We start from the raw sequence: 23,602 nt of genomic DNA, 5'->3' as shown, positions 1-23,602 counted from the left end.
TGATGGCTGTCAACTATCAGAATCAGTTTATGCACTCATAATAACGACTAACATATCTTACACATGTATTAATACAACACACATATAATGCATAAGATGTATGTAAATACTTAATCCAATTGTACAAATTCAAAGCTTATTTTTAACCATAAACACCTACAAACTACTACTTCAAGTACACATAAAATATTTTTCTGTAATATTTTATTGCTGTATATAAATCTGTAAGTTCTAAACATTTTTGTTGTTGTAATTTTTGTTTTACGCAAATTAGTAATTTCTAAACATTTTTGTTGTAATTTTTGGTGCATCATGTAAATCTGTATTTCCTAACATTTTTGTTGTAATTGTTGGTGCATCATGTTAAACATTTTTGTTGTAATTTTTGGTGCTGTAATTTCTAAACATTTTTGTTGTAATTTTTTGTGCATCATGTAAATCTGTCTAAACATTTTTGTTGTAATTTTTGGTGCATCATGTAAATCTGTAATTTCTAAACATTTTTGTTGTAATTTTTGGTGCATCATGTAAATCTGTAATTCCTAAACATTTTTGTTGTAATTTTTGGTGCATCATGTAAATCTGTAACTTCGAAACATTTTTGTTGTAATTTTAGGTGCATCATGTAAATCTGTAATTCCTAAACATTTTTGTTGTAATTTTTGGTGCATCATGTAAATCTGTAACTTCGAAACATTTTTGTTGTAATTTTTGGTGCATCATGTAATTCTGTAATTTCTAAACATTTTGTTGTAATTTTGGTGCATCATGTAAATCTGTCATTTGAAACATTTTTGTTGTAATTTTTGGTGTATGCAAATCTAAAACTTGAATCTGCAATTATAAAAACTTTTAAACATGACAATCTCAATATTCATGATAATTAAAAACATAACACATCTGCCTGATGCTGACACACATCTCACATACACATTGCTTAAATGCCCATAGAAATGAAATAAGGTAATTAAAAAATAAACTATTACTAAACTATAAACATCATGATGAAAGAGAATGATACCAAATTCAGTTTGCCACAGTAATAAACATACCCTTGAATTTTATTATAAACTTACGCTATTCACCCAACACTGACTGATAAATAATCCCCTCTTGTTAAAAAAAAAAAAAAAAACTAGGTTTTTGGGATACTGGATGAAATAAAAATTGCATTAAACAACATTCAACACTGGCAATACGAGCCTCTTTCAAGTCTGTACAAAACTGTACCTAATATTATTTTGTAACACTTCTGTTGAAATAATGTGATTAGCACAATTTACTGTTTATGTAACTTCTGTTTGGCTGAACCTATCATTTCAAGTAATGTATCATTATCTCTGTATATCTTTTGCACTAACATTTTCATTCTTTGTTGTATCTTTATCAATTTTCTGTCATACGACACTGGCTCTTGGTGATTGCGTCCTCTCCTCCACCCTCTCGCGATGATCGCTTTTCTCAGCCGGACATTCCATAATATTCTCCCGGTGACTATCCTGTTTCTGATTGATACACCAAGTTTGGATAATTTTCCAAAATTAATGAATTGGTTGAGAGTCTCTTGAACTTTGCATGCCTTATAGGTCTGAATGATGATGGTGCAGAATGCAAGGAGTATGACAAAATTCACAACAACTAGGAATACCATTATGTAGTAAGGCATGGCTGGATTGTGGTCAATATCCCAGTAAATTCCACCCATTAGGAGGTTGTGTAAAGATTGAATACTTGTCCAGAAAGTGTGGAAGTATTTTGTTACGGCGCTAAAGAGCAGCCAACCTGGATACGCAAATGTCAAAATGGCAAAAGCATACATGGGTGAAGTGCTGCAAGTTTCCGACCACACTTTCTGTAGAATGTTGATGGGTGTTTCAAATGCCTGAAGTACTCTTAAAAATAGCAGAGCATTCAGTGAGGCCAAAAATGCAGTGCATGCAAGAACGGAAGATACTAACAACTGCTGGTTATAAAGTTGTGTTAGTTCCAAGTAGCTGGATGGAAGTTTGTTTACTTCTGCAGAGAGCTCAAGAGATAAAAATGCTGCTCCTGATATCGATAAAATCACATCAAGTAAACTCAGTAAAGGGGGGAAAGTACGTAAGTATTCTCTTCCATGCTCCAAAATAGATGCAGTAGCTAAGCATATCTTGACAACAGCTATCATACAAAATAGCCCTTTTGATGACATGTCCACCCACCACATATAGCCATAAGTTTGCAAATCGTTTGTGGTCATTATAACAGCATTAGAGTCTGATACACCTGTTGGTAACATTTCTAATACTAATTGAACCATGGTAGTGAAGTTGACTTGAGTGTTGTAGATGATGAATTCAAGGAAGACAATTCTTGTGTTGCCGTCAATCCATTTGGCATTCTTTAATATGTCAATGTTGTCTTGAATAGCTGTTGATATATGGCCAAGATGAGCAGTATAGCCACCGCCTATATGAAATGATAAATAAAAACTAAAATAGTAAATAATTAGATGCCATACACCTGCTACAAAAACAAAGTAAATTGAAAAGAGTAAAAATGGAAGGTGAAACATCAGAATGGAAAAAAAGGGGTAATAATTTACAAAATCTGCAAATGCTAATATTTCAAATGTTATAAAACAACGCACTGTGTCATTATATATACATCCACAGCCATTTATTTTGGCCATAACTAGTGGCGGCACTACGGGAGAAATGGGAGGCATTTGCCCCCCTTTTGAGGCAAAACACCCAAAATTACGTAAATTTCCACTTTTCGCTGCAATTTTGCACAAAATTGGTTGATTTTGCCCTCCCTGAAATTCACTTTGCTCCCCCAATGCCCCCCCAAATATTCCTGGTGCCATCACTGGCCATAGCTGTTATGTAGGCAGATTTTTTACTTCATTATTTTGTTGCATACTTGAAGCAAATTTTGCCATTTACCATTGATAAGAAAGTACTTCTTAGGTATCTACCTTATAATAGCAAGTAACCTCAACTTCAACCATCATCAAACATACACTGGCATTAGAAAATGCACTGTGGATAGCATTTTGTAGCTATCTACTGCTGTTAGCACACTACTTTATCAGCTACCTGCTGCTGATAACTCACTACTCAATAGTTACCTACTGCTGACAGCACACTATTTCATCAGCTATCTAATGCTGATTACACACTACTTCATCAGCTATCAACTACTGCCTAAAGAATAAATAATAGCCTAAATACTACTGATAACACACTTCAGCTATCCTACTACTGATAGCACACTACTTTGTAAGCTATCTACTGCTGATAGCACACTACTTCATCAGCTATCTATAGCACACTACTTCATCAGCTATCTACTACTGATAGCACACTACCATAAACGTTCGCCTAATGGCGCACCTGGGCTCCTTTGCCTTGGGGTAAATTTCTTGTACAAATAGAGAGCTCCCTCCTCTAAAAATCCCAACAAGAGTTAAGGGTGTATGCCCTTATTTGCTGGTGGGATTTTTATGGGAGGGCACTTTTAGTTTGTGTCTAAAATACTATGTCAAGGGAGCCCATAGCGCTATTAGGCGAACGTTTATGGTACTTCATTAGCTACCTACTACTGATACAACAATACTTTATCAGCTATCTACTACTGATAGCACAATACTTCATCAGCTTTCTACTATTTGATAAGGTATCTACTGTTGATGACACACTAGTTCATCAGCTATCTACAACCGATAACCAGGGACAGGCGATTTGCGCGGAAAAAAATAGCAAATTGTGGGGAGTTTGCGCGGAACTTTATTTCAGTGCAAATCATGTATCCCTGCCCATAGGAAAAATATAGCCAATTGGGCGGAGATTGCGCGGAAAAAAGTTCCGCGCAATTTGCCTGTCCCTGCCGATAACACATTGCTTCATCAGCTATATATTACTGATATTGCATAGACCTACATGGTATGATTATGGAATGGGTATCCAGAAAAAGCTTCAAAACATCTAAGAAGTAAGATAGAGAAATAAAATTATCCAGTTTTTAAACATAACAAATTGTTACTTGGATGAGGAAAGCACAAGATCCCACTTTGTTGTTACTTTGGAGAGGCCTTCATCCTGCAGTGAGTTGATGATGGCTCATGATGATGATAGATGACATAATATGCAAATTTAATGTTTCAATCATTATTTGTTTCAGCAAATATGTCTATAAACATAAAAATATCATAAACTACTAAGTATTCAACATTCACCCGTTCTAATCCATTTGTGCATACATTATTCAATTGTTTCATCACATTTGAGCAATGACATTTGAAATTCACCTTAATGTTTTTGACCTTTAAAAGAGCAAAAGTTATGTTAGTGCAGCAGTTCTTTTTCCTGTTTTCCCAAAAAATTAACATTTTGCATCATGCTGCACACTGCCTCCATGTAATCACTAGGATCTCAAATGTGTTCAAATTGTCATGTCAGGTTTCCTTGCTCCAAGCATGCTTGTACACTAGGGTGGGGCTGAAAAACACTTTTTCTCGGGTACATACTAGTATTGTGCTGAAATATCCATAATGTTACCCCTACCCCTTAATATAGCAACTCAAATATCATTAATATTTAGCTTACATGTCTTTAGCAAATATAATGGTAAACAATTGAAGACTGCTTGCTATTTGCTGATGTTCTAGAGGGTCCAAACAAACTACCCAAAGTGTTTAATAATGGTTAGGATGGTATCTGAATGTCTACTTTTCCCAGATTGTTTCTACTGATTTCTCTATATAGAGTTAAACAGTAAGAAATAGCAAAAAAAGTAGGGATTTTGTGAAAATCTACTGCCTGGGTGAAACATGCTTCGATCTTACTGATATTTTAGCACAATAGTAGTATGTACCCTAGTAAAATTTACCGAGAGTTACAACTCGATCCGAGAAAAAAGCGTTTTCGCCCCACCCTATTGTACACTCATAAAATGAACTCTGATTATGTTGGTTGCAAAAACTCATACTCTACAACTTGAGGTCAGTTTGTTTCAGACATGAATGTTCTTTGGCTCACAGTGAAGTTACAAAGTTATACTTGACAATTAACATGTTAAATTAACCATATCCCAACTTGCACTACATAACATTTGTCTTTGCTACAAACTTGAGATTGCAAAAATGACACATTGAACTTCAACTTGATACAGCAAAGTCTTTGAAGTACTATCAATTTTGCTTTATTACAACCTGTTAAAGATTCCAATGTCTCTGCCTCCCTACTTCATCTTCATCTCTTCTTCCTTTCCTTTTTTAATAACAGTTTTGGAATTTCAATGGGATCAGTTTTAAAAGAAAATGGTATAAAATAAATCGAACATTACCGAGCCTATAACCATTCAAATAACATTCTGAGGTTTGTATCACAACAGTGAAATTATATAATTTTTTGGCAGTTGGAGGCATACTAAGTCCCTCTGGGAATAATAGTAAGTCTCATTCAACTTTGTGATGAATCAGTGCAATATTTGATTTATATAATATTGTGCTAGTGCAAGAATCGTATAATTATTATATAGCTGCTTTAAAATACATTCTTTATGCAGCAGAGCCAGTAAAGAAGATGTTGAATTTTACCATTGCAATCTTGGTGGTCAATAATAGAGTGTTACATGAAGTTGTTTGTTTGTTTGTAACTAATTGCTCCACCCCGACACACACTTGAGTCCTGATGGGACAGGCTCAAGCAAAATGTTGATGGTGGCTTGTATTATGCAGAGAAGAAAGAAACAGAATTGAAGATAAATAACAAGGAAAAGGAAGGCCTGTTCCCATTTACAGTTGGGGGGGGGTGTTCTTAGTGGAAAAGGGAACTGAAATTATATGTATAATGTTATGGTCAAAAAAAAGGTAAATTTGCCCAATTCTGGAATCTATTCAAATTTTACTTTGTTGAATGATAAATTTGTACTCGTCCAGATTTTTAGAGACAATTTTGTAAAAGCACCCTTTGCTAATCTATAAAATTGACACACCAAATCTAAACCAAATAGCCTAAAAATGCACTCTGAGTCTGCCGCACATTCCAGTACTCATCAAATTTGGTATATTTTTTGTGTAAGTTTCTAGCTGCTCTCTCCATCCAATCAAAAATCAAGACCCCAGGCAATTTACTCCTAACTTATGCATTTCATTTATCAATAGGAATATAGTTCATTATAATAATTCTGGTGGCAGCTATTAGTTGTTCTTGCCCTTGCATGACAAAAGTGGTGATCCTTAGAGCCTACTCATTTTGCAGCATACATCATTAACTTTGCCTTTAAATCAGCTCAAGCAGTCTAATTTCTGCAAAGTATCCCTAAAACAACCTACAGATGGTTGACCTTAGCAAAATGTCAGACATATCACCACAGATTTATTTCATTTTTTCACTTTTCAGTCCAATTCTGCTTGACTTTTTTCTTTCTTTCTCATGCACCATATATGTCACAAGTACTTAGTTTTACATCATAGGTAATGTAAATATTGGAAATCTAGAACATATCTTAGAAATTCCCTGGATGGCTGGTGTTATTACGCATTTATTAATTGTGGCTGCAAATACTTTAAAGCATGTTAATTTCACTGGTACTTTATTTTTGAATTAACCAATGACCAGCATTTTGCTGGGACTTAATTATGAGAATTGAAAAATTCAATGTTACTTTCATCATATTGGTCTGACTTCCTTTAATTCACAGTAAGATATATTCATAAATATAATGTGGTCCTTACAAAATTTGCGAATTAAATACCTCACAAAATAAAGTAAATTTATTAATTTGAAGGAGTGATTTAGCATCAGCATCCATGGCTGTTTTGATAAACTTTAGTCTTGCTCTTATTTTATTATTGATTCTTGAAATGAGAACAAACCAAGTTAGGGTATAAACGATACCATACTGAGCTGATTATAGCCCACTAGTTTTTAAATTCAAATTATACTTTGCTACATGGAATCTAACAAGCAACTTATATTGCTTGGGCACATCACAAGTTGTTGATAAGAAATAATAAAAGCATTACGTTTTGGAGAGATTTGATCATGTCTCACCTCCTTTTTCAACCAAATCAAGGGTAATAACTCTTGTAGTGAGGGATCAACATCTGGTCAACTCCAGCGAATTCAATTTTTGATCAATTCTCTACAGGTAGTGAAACGTAATGGCAACTTTCCTGCCTTACCTGGGTATGTAGCATATGCTCCTGTATAAGGAACTCCACTAAGGTCTTCTGTAGTGAAGTAATGGTATCCATTGGGGTGGCTAGCAGAGTTTGGAGATGATACCTTCCATTCTGACATATAGTGTGCCGTGTCCTCATTAGCACTTGAAAACGTTGTTTGACAGCTGTCGTTGGTTGAAATCCAGTTCTGGAAGATATTCATTTGTGGACATATATCTGGAAACATAAAGATATATATAAGTTTGAATGTTAGAATTAGTAGAAGTCATCATATAAATAAGTCACAACAAATTGGGGGTGCTTTGGGCTATTCCATTTTCCATATTCCTTTTTGAAATCTTCCATGTCCCTCTGTCTTACAGAGGGAGTATGGGTTACAAATAGAATTTAGAAAATTGGGTAACTTTCATTTGAAATGCTCACTCCCATTATGGAATATTAATTATCGGCCTTTTTTCAATGGTAACCAACAAACCATTGAAGGCAAGGAAATGACAGGTCAAATTACTACAGCTTATTAAGAGCCAGGAGGTACTATTTGTTTACACAAGTAGAAAAAAAAGACTGAAACATTTTAATAAATATTTTCATGACATTTTAATACAAATTAATGACAAAGTGATGAATTATTTCTGCAAAATGACTTTCAAAGTCATTCTGACGTGGCAATAAAAAAAGCTGACGTACACAGCCGATGGGAATTTAAATTCACAAGACCTTAAATCTGAGTTCTTAACAAAATTTCCTTTTGATAGTCATAATAATTCATAATAATACTCCAACCTTTTGTTTTACATTATAGAGTTTACACAAAATGAAATCTTATAAGAAGATATTAACTTTCCCAATCCTGAAATAATTGCATCCATGTTTGAAAGAAGTAACAATTAAATTTATCTGCAAAGTGTGGAAATCTGTTGCCTTTAGCTTCAATATAACCTATTTGTATTTACTAGATGACATCCAATATGAATAGCTGATGAGCAAACATCCACTCATTCATATCTTTGTAAGATTTATAAGCAGTATCTTCATGATTCACAGGTTGCAAATACACCAATTTTGTAATAGCCGTAGGCCAGACCATAGAAAGCATGCTGCACATGGTATAAAATATTCACTGTGGAAGCAGCGGGTATTATCTCCCAATAAAAGACCAAAGGAGAAAGCAATTTTGTTCCTCTACATGCACCTGTCTCCCTGAATCTAACATTTACTATCTTTCCATCTTGTGCCCTAATTCACTTCAGATTTTAGGAGATGTTCTTGCACTCCCAAAGTAGAGAGGAATGGGGATTTGTTTGGTGACAATGACAGGCTTCAATTGCCTTATTTAAGGTGTGTGACGAGTCAAGCAATATGTTTGATGGCGTGAATCATATGTAAGGTGTGTGAAGAGTGAAGCAATGGGCTATTCAAGCTGAAATCCATACACCACTTGTGGAAGATATAACCTTAATCTCCCAATCAGGGGGTGTAGATTTCAAATGGAGTCACCTATTCAGATAACCCCATTTGAAATTCATATTCCCTGCATGGAACATTAAGGTCATGTCTTTCAGTCTTTCATAGGGGTATATAGATTTCAACGGGAAGAGCCCAATTTGTTTGAGGGAGTAAATCATAAACTGGAACCAAACTCTATCTCCCAGGAAAGGTCATGTGCACTAATGTTTTCTGTCTATTTGTAAATCTGCCATCCATTCAATAATTTTGTTAATTCATGAATAAAATAAAAAATTAATAGAACTTCAAACTTCCACTTCGCAAATATAAACATTTCTTTATTTAAATCTATCTTGAATGGTTGTTACTCAGTGGGTTTCCCAATTTCAAGAAAGATTGTCACAGCAGAATATATTGTTACCATTTTTGACAAACTGTGCCTGATGTATGCAAAAAGTAACACCTCCCACTCACACAGAGTTTGAGAGGAATCAAGAAAAAAATGCTTTATTTCACAAATGGGGATGCTGGCATTATTCCTGCTTGGAATCTGTATGTGTTATTTTTATACTACAATATATCTCTTTATTCTAAGATTTCTAATATTGTTTGTTCAGAAAGTATTCACATCCCCATATCACCATTTGATTTGTTCAGTTTCTTTAACTTCTTTGATATGTGACCGTCCAGGTCGAAACGCTCGTAAAGTCGGCCCCTGGTCAAATTTGTTTTCTTCCATGTTTAGAAAATATATATCATAAGCTTTACAATGATATATCATTTGACTTCATACGATATCCAGAAGTGGAGTTATAACTTGTTAAACTTTGCCCCTTCAGTAAAAGGGTGCATTATTTTGGCACTACATTATTTCTCTTTTTCCACATTGCTGGTATTAAATATCAAATGGTCATAATTGGCGGTCACTTCAAATCATCCCAAACTCAATGAGGTTCAGGTATGTCCTCTCATTGTTAATTGTTGGTTAACCCACCACTTGAACAGGATTTAGCCAAAGCAAACAAAGACTTAAGCTTTTTACTAATTCTATACACAAGTATAAGCTTATTATCCTCTTCAACAATAGGATTAAAGATTGGTGTTTGACTGGACTAAAATGAGAAACATGTAGGACAAATATTAGGGACATATGAATACAACCTCTATGCACATTTTGCACTACTCGAAATACAATTTGCCGACTTTATGAGCGGTTTGAGATGGACGGTCAGATATGAGTAACTTTGTAAAAAAAATCCAGAAAAAAGCACTGGCAATCTAGATTAATCCGGAAAACTTACATCCCTCTTGGCATCATATCTATTTTAAAAAAAAACTTTAAAAAACTACAGTATTACAGTTACATTTGGCTTGTTCACAAATTGATATGTTCCAGTTACTAAATTATCTGGCACCACCATCTCTTTTCAAAATAAATGAGGGCCTCAAATCAGTTGTATTCCAAATCACAGAACACAAGCAAACTACAAGATCTCAAGTGCCACATGGAGGAAGTGACAAGGTGGCCAATAATAGGAGCAGCAAAGCAAAACATCCTAAATTTACACATTTAATGACATTGCAATTAAAGGACAATGTGTTAAAAGGTGGGCGACTACATTGAGAGCCTCACCCACCACATATCCACCACTTTACCCCAGCAATATTTGAATTTTGAAAAATGCCTTTGTAAACATGTTGTAAGCAATTGCCTCCTATACCTTTATGTGTGAAGTACAGAAATTACCTTGACATTGTTACTGTGCATGGGTCTACACATATATTTTTTAATTTGCAATTAGCTTGCAAAAACCTGGAACAAAATGCCAGACATGCTTTCAGTCACAAACAAAAAAAAAAGTAACTAAAAGATACAATTTCCTAAAACTTGACACAAATTTTTGATTGATTCAAATTATTGAAAATCCGAATTGAAAATGTTCATTATTATTTTAATCAGTTATTAAATACCAATTAACATTAATTCCCATTTATTCTTATAAGTTGAAAACTAAAATTAGTGCGTTTCTCAGAATATTAATTGAGCATAAATACTAATGAGGTACACTAATGAGGTACACTAACTTGAATTATACTATAATGCACATGATTTTAATGTTAATTTACTGCTAATATTCTGGTATTCATATAAAATATCTGATATACTGGTATTTTTGACAATGTGATTTTACTCTAGCAATTGAAATACCAAAATTGTCATCTAATATTGCCAGTCATTCAGGATGTTCCAAAAGTCCCTTTACCATTTTAAATATTCATAACTCTAGTATGCAGCAACCGACTGCAACCGTATCTTTGCATAGAAAAAACTGATGCAATTATTTTGATATCAAAATTGACATATAAACCTATGGAATGGATATAATAAATAAATTACCATGAAACAGTTGGGCATATTATACCACACAAAGCCATACAATCAGTTTACAACACATCATATCTCCAAATCCCAAGTATCCATTACCTCCTCTGAATATGTAGACCAAAATCCCCATAAAATTCAACTGCAATATTAAAAAGTTTATAACAATAGAGTATCAAGATGATACACAACCCCAAGAAATGTGGTGTCCTTATGCTTTGATTTTATTCAGAAATCAAGTCAGCAAAAGCAATCTTCTGAAATAGTGTAATATTTCAACTTTCAATAATCTCTCTGCTCTGTCACAAGACTCCCCCACATTGACATAACTCTCACTAATGTGTAGTGGATGAAAAAAGATGAGAGTTCAACACTGCACAGCATTCTTCTTATTGTAACTGCAAGCACAATTATTCCATTAAAATGTTCCAAAGTCTAGGCATATTCTAAAGGTTAATGTCAAATTCGATCTTCATCTGGTGCTTCATCATCAATATGCAGTGGTGACACATTCTTTTTTTTTTTTGGGGGATTTCAAAGGTGATGGGGGGGCAAAGACAAAAAAAAATTCTATGAAAAAATGATTTCAATCTAATATCTTCATCACCCATATCATAACAGAATAAGACAGAGATTTTCATCAAAATGTCACTAGTAATGAAGGTGAAGAGCAAAGTTTAAATTACAATTTCGCAATTCTGAATAAGAAACACACATTTTTCCTACCGCTATTGACATGTTGCATTGAGTTGTAATTCTGATTGGTCTTGTATGTTGTAATTAAAGGAACGATAATGTATCACATTTGGCGTACAAATAATTGTATGAATTTACTCTTTCCAAATATTAAGTTCTCAGTTATGTAGACAAATCCAAAATTTCTACTCCCTTAGACAGTTTTGTCACCCAGGTCGGGTGACTTTCCAAATATGTATTTTGATTTCCCCCCCTGATGGCTAATCGTTTATATATAAGATATGAGGGTTCAAAATGGTAAAGGGACTTAATTTAACTAGAATACTTGAGGTTGCATTATGTAATGGGAAGTTCTGATTTATTAGGGTCAGGGTTTGAGGGGACTTTGACCTAACGGTGTTACTGAGACAACTAAAGAGGAATGGTATGGGCTATTATAAAAGAGATACCAAGGCTCAATATACAAGGGGTGTCATTTCTACTTAATGTTTATGATTTTTCTTAATTTGTGGATTATTTTATTTATAGTTTCAAGTGTTAGGCATGAACTGCAAAAGATGGCAGGGTACCATTCTTAGGCACTTTACTAGGTATTCCAAATTATACAAAACATTTTATTAGCTTTTCTATATCTCTGATCTGCCATATACTTTTCTTATCTATCTTACACATGCAGTTGATTCTAAGTATTTTAGCTTATACTTGTTATTGTTGGGTTTGTTTTTTAGGAAGCTTAAAACCATTCCACATGGTCTAACGTAGACAGTTTTTAAGAGTATAGACAGTTCTTAAGGTCATGTCTCTCGTATAAACTACCTGTATATAAACATCTCAAAAAAAGTAACTAAACCCCCTTAAATAATGACCATTATTCAAAAACGGGTGATTGTATAACAAATGTGTAAAATACGTTGGAAGCAGAATTTATTTCTGCACATTTTGACACCTCAATTGCAGCAATTGACTGAATATTGACGTCACAGCATACATTTAAATCAATGTAACCCAAGATTTGAAAGTTGCAGTAAATTGTATCAATTTTGTATTCAGTGCAATGGAAGGAAATCTGTGTAATGATATCTGAGTGTTTTTGTATCGTAAAATTTGTATGTAAGTGCAACTTTCAAATCTGGACCTCACTACATTAAATTGACCGGTGTTTTATTGTTTTCTGGGCTATCGTATTAAATGAGGTGTTAAAATGCGCAGAAATAAATTCTGCTTCCAACACATTTTACAGATTTGTAATACAATAGCCCCTTTTTGAATAATGGGGGTTAGTTACTTTTTTTGAGATGTTTAGCAATATTATCTAAGCATTAGTGATCACACAACTGGATTAGTTGCCAACTCAACCTTATTTATATCCAGAACAATTCAAACAAACCGATTAATGTACTTTAAATGTCTTTTTAGATGCTACACAAGCATATCTGATTCAGATTAGCACTAGAGTTACTCTAAGGTTACTTTTCTGCTCATAAACACAGGATCTAAGACTTGCCACTGCATAAGGGTGTACTGGTTTACTTGCAAACTTCTCTATTACTAGCAATAGTAATATCACATTTATGTTTGTACACACGGATATAAAGAAAAAAGCGGAGACATCACGAGCAGAATAGCAAGAATAACACCTGGAAGTCACAGATTGTATTACATAAAGTAATTCACAGATTAAAAACTCAATCTTTGTGTATCTGAGCAAGAAAGAGTGTTGGCTATTACAGGATTGAGTGCGTGAAACTTTAGAGTTTCCTGCTGTCTTTTTCCTAAGGGAGTTTCAAAAGCACATTCTAAACCATGCACATTTGGACATCCCACTCTTATTCCATGACACAGTTCATTGTCTGGGATAGAACCCTGTTTTATGGTGATACTAGAATTACATGTATTTTTAGTTCAGTTTTGGCTTATAATTTCTTTGCTTGCTTGGTTTCAAGCTCATTTTGTGGTGTAAAGTCATCAAAGTCATTTACACCTATTGAGTTGAATGTGCATCAAGATGCATCTACAGTAAGCCAAAGAATTAAGGTACCAGTTATGTTCACCCCTGTATATCCAATTCAAAGACAAATATGTCAAAATTAAAACAAACAGCCAATACCTGTACTCTTTACTCTTTATTTAAGGTCTTATTTGTTGAAATTGGTTGAGAATTAAATAAATGGTGATCTAAAACCTAAGGAAGAAACAAAATCAAAAGTTGCTTTTAACATGCTAATCCAATGGAAGTGCGGCACTAGTTCTCTTATTCGAGAACGATTTGTGTACAAATCAATAGGGCATGCAATGGAGCAAACTGCAACTTTTGAATTTGCATCGCCCTTGGGCATTTAGATCACCGTGTCTTTATTTCTTGAACGATTTCAACGAATAAGGTCTTAAATTTGAGCTAAAAGATGCAGCTATTGGCTGCTGGATCCAATCTGTCTTTGTTTAGGATATATATGGGGGGGGGGGATTTGCCATTTGGTCTAATACCATTTGATCTAATATCCATTTCGTCTACATCCATTTCGTCTAAACCCATTAGGTCTATATCCACTACGTCCAATAATCATTTGGTCCTATAACCATTTGGTCCGATAACCATTTGGTCCGATAACCATTTTGTCTAATAACCATTAAGTCTAAAACCATTTAGTCTAACAACCATTTCGTCTAATACCCATTTAGTCTATACCCAATAGGTCTAATAGCCATTTGGTCTAATACCCATTTGGTCTACAAACCATTTTAGTCTTACAAGCATTTAGTTTATTAATAAATAGACGAAATTGTATTAGACTAAATGGTTATTAGACCATACAAGTATTAGACCTAACGGTTATTAGACCAAACGGTTATTAGACCAAACGATTATTGAAGAGATATTAGACCAAATGGTTATTAGACTATATGGTTAGTAGACATACTGGTTATTAGACCAAACAATGTTAGACTAAATGGACATTAGACTATATGATTATTAGACTAAGTGGCAATTAGCCTTTCTGGTAATAGACTAATTGAATATAGACAAAACGGGAATTAGACGAAATGGTATTAGACCAAATGGCAATAGACCTATGGGGGAGGGGGAGGGGGTTAGTGAAAACAACTAGTATCTGAATTCTTTTGCTTACTGTACAGCACAAATACTTCTTAAAGGGAGGAAACCCTATTGGTTTAGGATATGAACGTCTTCAAACTTACATACAATGTCAAACATTGTCCTTTTTATGCATCCATGTAAAAAAAAAAAGAACATTTTTAGTGTAAATGTGAATAATTAGCACAACTAGCAAAACAATACAGCAAGCAAAACAATTAAGGTACCAGTTATGTTCACCCCCTGTATACTACCCTAAACAACGACAGATATGTCATAATTGAACCAAAAAAAACCCAAGGAAGATGTAAATTCAAAACTTGCAGTTTGCAGTAACACTGTTTAGAAATTAATTTTAATAGAAAGGGTTTATAAGGTTATGATCAGAATATAAATTAGGGGCATTTTACATACTTTATTTAATGATTTTGGTGGCCATTTTGTTTTAATGCAAATTAGAAGTCAAAACTTAAAATCTATTTATGGTATCCTAGATTGTTGGATTCAACATACCCAAATTGACTTAAAAGTTAACTGCTTTTAACAAAAAATGTACCTGAGACTGCTATGATCCAGAAATCTGAATTAAGTCTATTAGTAATGTGCAACAACATAAATACAGTTTAGATAAGGTTACATTACATCTTTCTCAGGGCTAGAATTTGGGCAAAGTCCACAAATCAGAGTTGTTTCTTGTAACTGTGATTACTTTAAACAAACCAATTTATACTTGCCAAATGTGGTTTTAAAAGAGACGTTACCTTGGTTTTTGTGCTGAGACAAGTATGTACTATCCTTGCGGTCAAGCACAAATCACTGAATCTTCTTAACTATGAAATGTTGTGGTTTACAGGACTACTAAAGTGACCGTCTTTGAACTTCACCCATTGATTTGTGGTCAGACACTTGCTTTGGAACTTGTTGCATATGTCAAAGTGAATTCTAAAGAAATCCTACAAATAACAGTTTGACCTTTTTGTATCTTTTCTTTCTCAAGACACCTTCGTCCCTTCCCACAACATGAGTAACCTTTTGCGGTAAGCGATTTTCAAACATGACAGTAACAAAATCTGACCATAGAGTAGAAGAACATTACTCATCATGGTTAGTTAGTGAATCATTGCCAGACAAAATGGATAAAGTTGCTAGATATTTTTTCACTGTAGCTATTTTGACCTGACTTTACAATGCAAACTGCACCTTGAATTTTATGTATGTATTTTATTTTTATTAAGCATTACTTTTTTACCATTGACAAGTTTACTATCACCAAGTCATGAAGTAGATTTTTGAGATTATACCACCAAGGGCGAATTTCTCGACGGGTGGCTTAGCAGTTGGCTTGTCTAGTCTCAAGGCTTAAGAGGTCGTAAGACCAGGCTTAACTGAAAACGCGTTTCCCGAAGCACGGCTACCATAGCCACGAGGCTTCGTTAGCCTGTGGGTCAGGCTTGTAAGATTAGCCCCAGGCTTCAGTAAAATTTGCATTTCTCGAAATCAGTCTTCTGTAGTAGTAGTCTACGCAAGCCTGTTAGACCAGTCTTACAGCGGCTTTTCTTGGCCCTGCCTCAGAGCAGGTCTTAGGTTGTAAGCCGTGGTCTATTTCAATTTACAAATTGTTTAAATTGTAACACGAAGTTTTTCTTTCATATTGTTGACGGGGTGGGGGGCGAGGAGGTCTTGACCCTGTTCCCCCCCAATGAAAAAGGTAAATTAGGCCTACTTCTGAGAGTTATTAATTAACCTCATATTTGGCCATTTTAACCTTAAAAACTCAATTTTTATGGTTAAATAAATTGCATTTATTCCACTTTTGTACCATTGGCCTATAGGCCTATGTCACCAGCTTTAATAGCTTAAATATGGCATTTGTACCATAAACTTTTTTTTTCCAACCCCCCCATGTCAAAAAGAAATCTCACGCCAACGTTCGGGGACACATTCCAAGCACTATCCCATAACTCCGCAGATCACCAACCCCCCCACCCGTGTCGCCCAGTGCGACGAGGGTGTTGACGCACTTACAAACCCAAACAGCATGAACGATGCCTGCTCCTCATTTATTATGTTTGCCCCCGCTTGCCCCCACCCCACCCCCCAATAAAAATGTCTAGTTACGCCACTGTGAGTAATTGTTCGATTTAGTTGAACATTTCAGCATTTTATTTTAGTGTTCATTTGAGTTAGTTGATTTTTTTTTTAAATAGCTGTTGCTATCATAAGGCCTACTAATTATGAACAATGATTTTTTTAGCAACGAATATAATTTTTAAAAAAATTCTTTCATCATCATTCATCATCATCATCATCATCATCATCATCATCATGAAGACATATATTATTTTGGAGTGCCTATATTATTCCAAGTTGGACATCAATTTAATACAATATAAGAAGGACAAAACTGGTAAAGATAAAATATAGTAAATATTTGACACGAAACAATCATGCATGCAGTATTAAAACTGAATTTACGGATAAGATGCATATAATATTGCTATATCTTCTACTTAAATAATTATAAATATTGTAGCAACAGATAACTTCATGTAAGATCTCACATTCTGAGAACACTACTGAAAATATCAGCAGTAGATAGCACGTTGGTTGTCAAATAATGTTTGGTTATGTTTTTGCACCAAAAATATCCTTAAATAATGTTTTACTTTTGACAAACATTCGATTGATTTGTTTGAAGTGTGAAACAATTTTTGCTTCACTATTTAGGGTAATCACAGATTCCTTTCCATTAGGCTTAGAGTTTTACCCTTTTTGGGATGCAAAGAAAAAATCACGAGTAAAAAGCATAGACGTATCATTCATACAAGTTGGACACATAAAAAGTCAAGTGGAAATATAAAAAAGACACAAAAACAGACACAATATTCTTGTAGGAAGTTGTGTATACGGTATAAGCCTAAGCACAAGACCGCTGGGTCTAGGCTAGTCTTTACGCCGGGAACATTATGATAATGAGACGGCAACCTTGTTAGTACGGTAAACCGTGAGGACCCCAGCTTAAGCACATCTACCTCCAACAGCCTACACATTTAAGTCGCTGGTAGAAAGGGACGAGGTTGTCAAGCATTAAGCCTGCAAGGCCACTAAGACTAGGTTGAATTTATGCTTGAAGAAATCCGGCTAGAGTTAAGACTCGGGCTTCGTGAGCGGGCTAGGCTTAGTAGCCTCAAGGCCACCTTAAGACTAAGGCTTACTAAGACTCCTGTCGGGAAACTCGCCCCTAGTGTTTTTCTACTGGTGTGCAAAAGCACCTTTAGTTCTTCAAATCTGTAAACAGAAATATCCAAACAACTTGTGTCTCTTTAATGCTACCCAATTTCCCATTGAAGAACAGTTAATATTAGCAAGGATTCATCACCAAACATTTCATATCACATAAAATATCAAACTATATGTAGTATTTAGAAATCAAATTTTGAAGAGTTATCACAACATCAATAACTGAGCAGCTTGACAGTGTTCAATCATCACCTCAAGCATCTCCCTGGTTTTGGTAAAAGATGACAATATGATTGATAACAATAATAATACTAAAAGTAATAATCAAGAGAGAGAGCTAGATATAGGTTGAAAATAGTAGAAGGTTGGCATGGAAAGCCAATAGAATCAATCACACTGGTGCTTTGAATACTTGAACAAATAATAATTTCTTGAAATGGGTCAAACCCCTAAAGTGAAAACAATGTTTAACAACATTTTTAAACTTTTTAACTATGAATTTGCAGTGTACTTCTTAACATTAACATACTGATCTTAGGCAAAAAAAAAAGGTTTCGTAAATTTGTGCGATTTGAAAAAAAAAAAAAAAATGAAGAATTTTTTTTTTCTGGAAAAACTCGGCAAAAATCAGATTTATTTCTCCCGATCTCCCAAGGATCAGGGACTCCTTTATACCATTCTTCTTGTATGTCAGTTATTTTTGTCTCAATATTTGAGTGCAAACACTGCTATATCATGCTCCCCTCCAACCTGCCTTCAATTAAAACATTAAATCATTTCATTGAATGATATCTGAGACTATTATTTAAACGATAACATGCATTTTGCAAAAACATTTGATTCGAATGGTCTGACTCGGCTGTGCTTTGAAAAAAAGAGTAATCACAAAAGGTACTTAAATCACCTAAGGCAAAACAAAAGTTTGTCTCTCAAACCGCATGCATAAGTATGTAAAAGCCATTCGTGCTGAGCCTTTTTACTGGCTTTTTTAGTTATCAAGAGACCATAGTGACTAAAAACAAGTCAAAAAGGCTAAAACAAGGTAAATATAAGAAAAATCTTGCATTTTGGTTTTACAAAAGGGGAAAATTGAGCATAGCACATATATATTGCAAAATTCTGAAGAAGCAACTAAACCCTACTTTTGCCTGAATACCTTTATTTTTACAATTATAATAATGTATTTTTATCATTGTGTGTGATAATACTAACAGTGGATCAAGGTCAATATTATCTTGCTTTCACCATGGTATACACAGCAGCAATAAACCAAAAGTCAGTCTGTTTTATTGATTGAGCCAGGAAGGCAGTCATTTTCAGAAACAATGCTTCACAGCAATACTAACAGAGACTTTTAAAAACTCAATAACTCAGCTTTTCAATGAAAAACAAAAAACAAAACCACAATAACAACAAAGCAAAAATAGAAAAAAAACCCCACTAAAATCTATTATATATTAAATGAAACCTTGTGCATTAGGATTAGATGAGATTCGCTAATTTCTACATTAATTCTAGCCAGCAATAAGTCATGCCTAAATAATTATTACTATAGGGACTTTTAGAAAACATTTCCTTGGAAATGGTGGAATTTTTAAGGGATGGTTTTGTCTTTCATAGTAAGTAGTGAATGAAAAGTTGCTATTGTGATAAATAATTAGCTTTAAAGGTGACACACATTGGAAAGTGAATTATATAACGTTGGAAAGCTTATAATGTCTATGTGTTGACAATAATTCTATTATTTCTAATATATATAGAAGGAACCAGCAACTTGAATATTCCTCTAATTTCAAGCTTTATTGTGAAAATGCATACAAAAGTAGACTTGCCAGGCAGCTTGGAAAGTACAGGAAGCAAGTGGGTGCCTTAAAAAAGACCAAAAATTCATTCATTTTTTTAATTTTTCAGTTTTATCAGAGCTTTATATTGGCCATCAAAAAAATCGGAAAAAATTGTTTTTAGTATCCTGTCATCATAAGCTTTCCATTGATATATAACTATATTTTCAATGAGTTTCACCTTTAATTTACACAAATAAGTGATGGACAAAGTAAAGTCCGAGTTGACTCCAAACTACTCAGATTCTAAATGATCTACTTCAATTGAAGATGTTATGTGCCCCTTCCAACTGTAGGCTGTTCAATTGATTGATTCTAATAATACTTGACTAACAGTATGTTGATTAATTGCCATTTACCACCCATGCATCTGTATAGGAAGCAAAGTAGCAGCTTCCAACAGACACATTTACTATTAAAGGGGGTCTCCGGCAATGATCGCATTATGTCTTATACGAGCGTATGTTAGACAAATAATTATCAAGCACGAATCATGTGGTTTTATTTAAAACAAACTCATATTGATCATAAAAACGAATAAAAACAGTCGGCTCTCAACATGCGATATTCAAAATTCACGCGCCAAAATTGTCTAAGTACAATAACGTAATGGTTATTTGTGCTCAATTGTCATCAGCCTTAATTGTATTACTGTACTGGAACGTCATAGCACTCTACAATTTCGGAGAGCGGGAATTTTGAATATGGCGTGCTGAGAGACGGATGTTTTTATGGTAACTATGAGTTTGTTTGAAATAAAACCATGTGATTCCTGCTTGATAATTATTTTCCTTACATATAAGGAAGGCATAATGTTGTGATTGTCGGAGACTTCCTTTAATATATTATACATAGTGATGAGCAGCTCACTTGTTTATTGTCACTATTTTTCTCTCAAGACTTGCATTTGTATCAATATATTCTTGAAGGAGTTGCTTGGGACTGCTTTCATTGTTGAAATTTTCATCAAACAAGTTAAATTCAATATACATGCAGACATTTTTGACAACTTGCAGTTGTCCTTTCTTTGATGATATTCTTGAACTGATTATCTGTGTACACTTAATGTTGACTGCTGCTAAGCAACAAGGTTGCAAGATGATTTTATTATCAAAAGTGTGATTTAGGTTGTATTATTAATAATAATAACCATTATAATAATAATAATAATAATAACAATAACAATAATAATAACGATTTCATTTTTATAAAGCGCAATACATGGATGGATCACAAAGCGCTTTACAGCAAAAAACACTCAAATGAAGAACTAAATCACATAAAACAGGAGTAAAAGCAAGAGAGCCAAAATGTATAAGAAAAGACAACATGTGAGTATCATGAAAAGCCGAGATATATACCACAAAGATGTAACATGTGAGCAGAAAACCAAGGAAATCAATGAAAGTATACACCAAAATCATGATAACTAAATTAATTTAAAAGCAACAATTAAACCTTACATTTAAAAGAAGGCAAATAATTATAATTATTTAAATTAACCAGAACTAGCAAAATGAGATTATACAAAACTGAAGAATTAAAATTAAAGAATCAGTGCATGTGTTCATTTTTGAAAAGTCTTGCAACCCACAGTAATAATACTTGTCACTTAAGCCAAATCACATGGGAAAGATAAATTGATGTACAATTAGACAACGACATAATGACCATCTTCTTTACATGTAAAAGGCAACTTTAATTTGCTCTTAAAGTTCATTGCTTTATGTTGTGAACCACCTACGCTACATTACACCCTATGCCATACAACTTAACACCCACACCCATGATGTAACCACCCAAGTCATTTACACAAGGGGGGATGCTGGTCATTGGATATTTGGTCTATGTTGGATGGTTCCAAATGGGACTGATTGAACATTTAATTAGTCCTGTTTACATTTTGAGTTACACCCAGCATAAACTTACACTAACATTGATAAAAATTCCACAAATAATTTCCCTACTCCTCAACCTTGTGTCCACACCTAGCCTAATCCTAGCACTACGACGACCTGTTCCACCAAGCATTTACTACTTGTTGTCGTAAACAAAACCACCACTTCCGATGTTTCCCGGACCCGTCAACCATGTGAAATGTAATGAAATGTGTGCATGGTAACTGTTTGACGGCAAACATGTGAAGAATGTGCTCACTGGCTTCATGTTTGTAACTAAGTGCAAAGTGTCATCAAACTGACGGTTAAATGCAACACAACTCCAATTTGAGTACCTCCTTCTACTACAAGTTCTTTTACAGTATCTAATAATGTCCATTTCATTTACTACCCACCTGTAACTTAATCTAAATGGTTATTTTATACAATGTATTGCTTTATAATGTTCTGTGGGATGACTTCCTGCATGTTTTTTGCTTATACAAGAGTAATGGCAGACAAATAAGACCAAACGCAATAATCACATAAAATACAGCAGTTGTCAGCAGCCCACATTTAATAAATATGTATACATAAATAAAAAAAAAAAAAAAAAGGACTTTGTATTAGTATCACATAAAACCACTAATGGGTGAGGAGTTACCTTAAACGATTTATTAGCTATTTCATAACTTGGTTGAGAAATCTTGAAGTTAATTTTTAAAGGTAACTTCTGTGTTTTGATGTGATGGATCTTAACAATCTCTCATCTGCAGGGACACACTGGCCAAGTTCAAATGTTTCTGCAAAGACTTTTTTCATTCAGTTGCAAAATTTTTGAAGTAAAAGGAATCAGTTTCTCAATCCTGCACCACTATATGCAATACATTGTTGAATATTTCATGTTTGTGAATGGATTTGAAAAGTTGTGAAAGATAGAACCATAGTTAAAATAACTGCTAGTGCTTAATATAATAATTAACAATACTAATTATATACCTCATATATATATTCCTGTCATCTGATTGGTTGAAAGTGCAGTCATTGAATTAACTATGCCCGCAAAATGAACTATGGACCGGTCCATGGAAATGAACTATGGACCGGTCACGTGCGTCCCAATCAAACTGCGCAATTGCAGCATCCACGTATCCATTCGGTATATAAAACAAATATTGACTGCTATAATCAGACATGGTTAAGATTATAGGCCCGCGGTGATCTCAAAACCATGCTATGACCCTCGGCTGTGCCTCGGGTCATATCATGGTTTTGAGATCACCTTGGGCCTATAATCTTAACCATGTCCCTCATAGCAGTAAATATTTGTATACTATAAAATAACTAATAAGCTTTTTGACCTTTATTTTGTTTTCCATAAAAGCTATCAAGTAGATAATAAAATGAGTCTGTTCATCTGGACTTACTATATTTGATAGCGACAGTATCGCATCTCATGCAAGACGCATCATCAGGCTGACTGATCAGGCACTGAACTATTGACCTGTGACACACCTGGTTGTATGACATCACAGGAGAGTCATCGGGTAGTTTCCGGATTGCTGCATTATAGGTCCTTGAAAGGTTGTGGCGAAGTCAAGTAAATTGACTATCAAGTAAATCAAAGTTAAGTTCACAATAGCGGCGTCAATCAAATTCGACAAAACTGAAAAGGAGTTACAAAATACATTTAGCCTATACGCATAATATATTCTATTTTCACAGGGCACTTTGACAAATGCACTGAAGCCTCAATAAGTAACAATTAAAGCTTCTTGAAATAGATTTTGTTTTCCACATAAGGGCTATAAAGTAAATCCAAGTTACCAAGTCGACATTTAGCAGTTAATCAAA

The 23,602-nt window shown here is 34.2% G+C and overlaps 1 protein-coding gene across 1 annotated transcript in view; it reads right to left on the bottom strand.

The window, feature by feature from the left end:
- Positions 1-806: 806 nt before the first annotated feature.
- LOC140142379 (polycystin-1-like protein 2) overlaps positions 807-23,602 on the bottom strand; it is a 125,689-nt gene continuing 102,893 nt past the window's right edge. Inside the window, exons 9-10 of the mRNA XM_072164348.1 lie at positions 7,172-7,387; positions 807-2,448 (exon numbers count right to left, since the gene is read on the bottom strand). Coding sequence (XP_072020449.1) covers positions 1,280-2,448; positions 7,172-7,387 — 1,385 coding nt within the window. The 3' untranslated portion in view covers positions 807-1,279. The remainder of the gene's footprint in view (positions 2,449-7,171; positions 7,388-23,602) is intronic.

The sequence above is a fragment of the Amphiura filiformis genome, chromosome 20 (genome assembly GCF_039555335.1).
Source record: "Amphiura filiformis chromosome 20, Afil_fr2py, whole genome shotgun sequence".
NCBI lineage: Eukaryota > Metazoa > Echinodermata > Ophiuroidea > Amphilepidida > Amphiuridae > Amphiura > Amphiura filiformis.
Note: the sequence above shows the minus strand (reverse complement) of the source record. Positions and strands in the feature narration are given on the sequence as shown.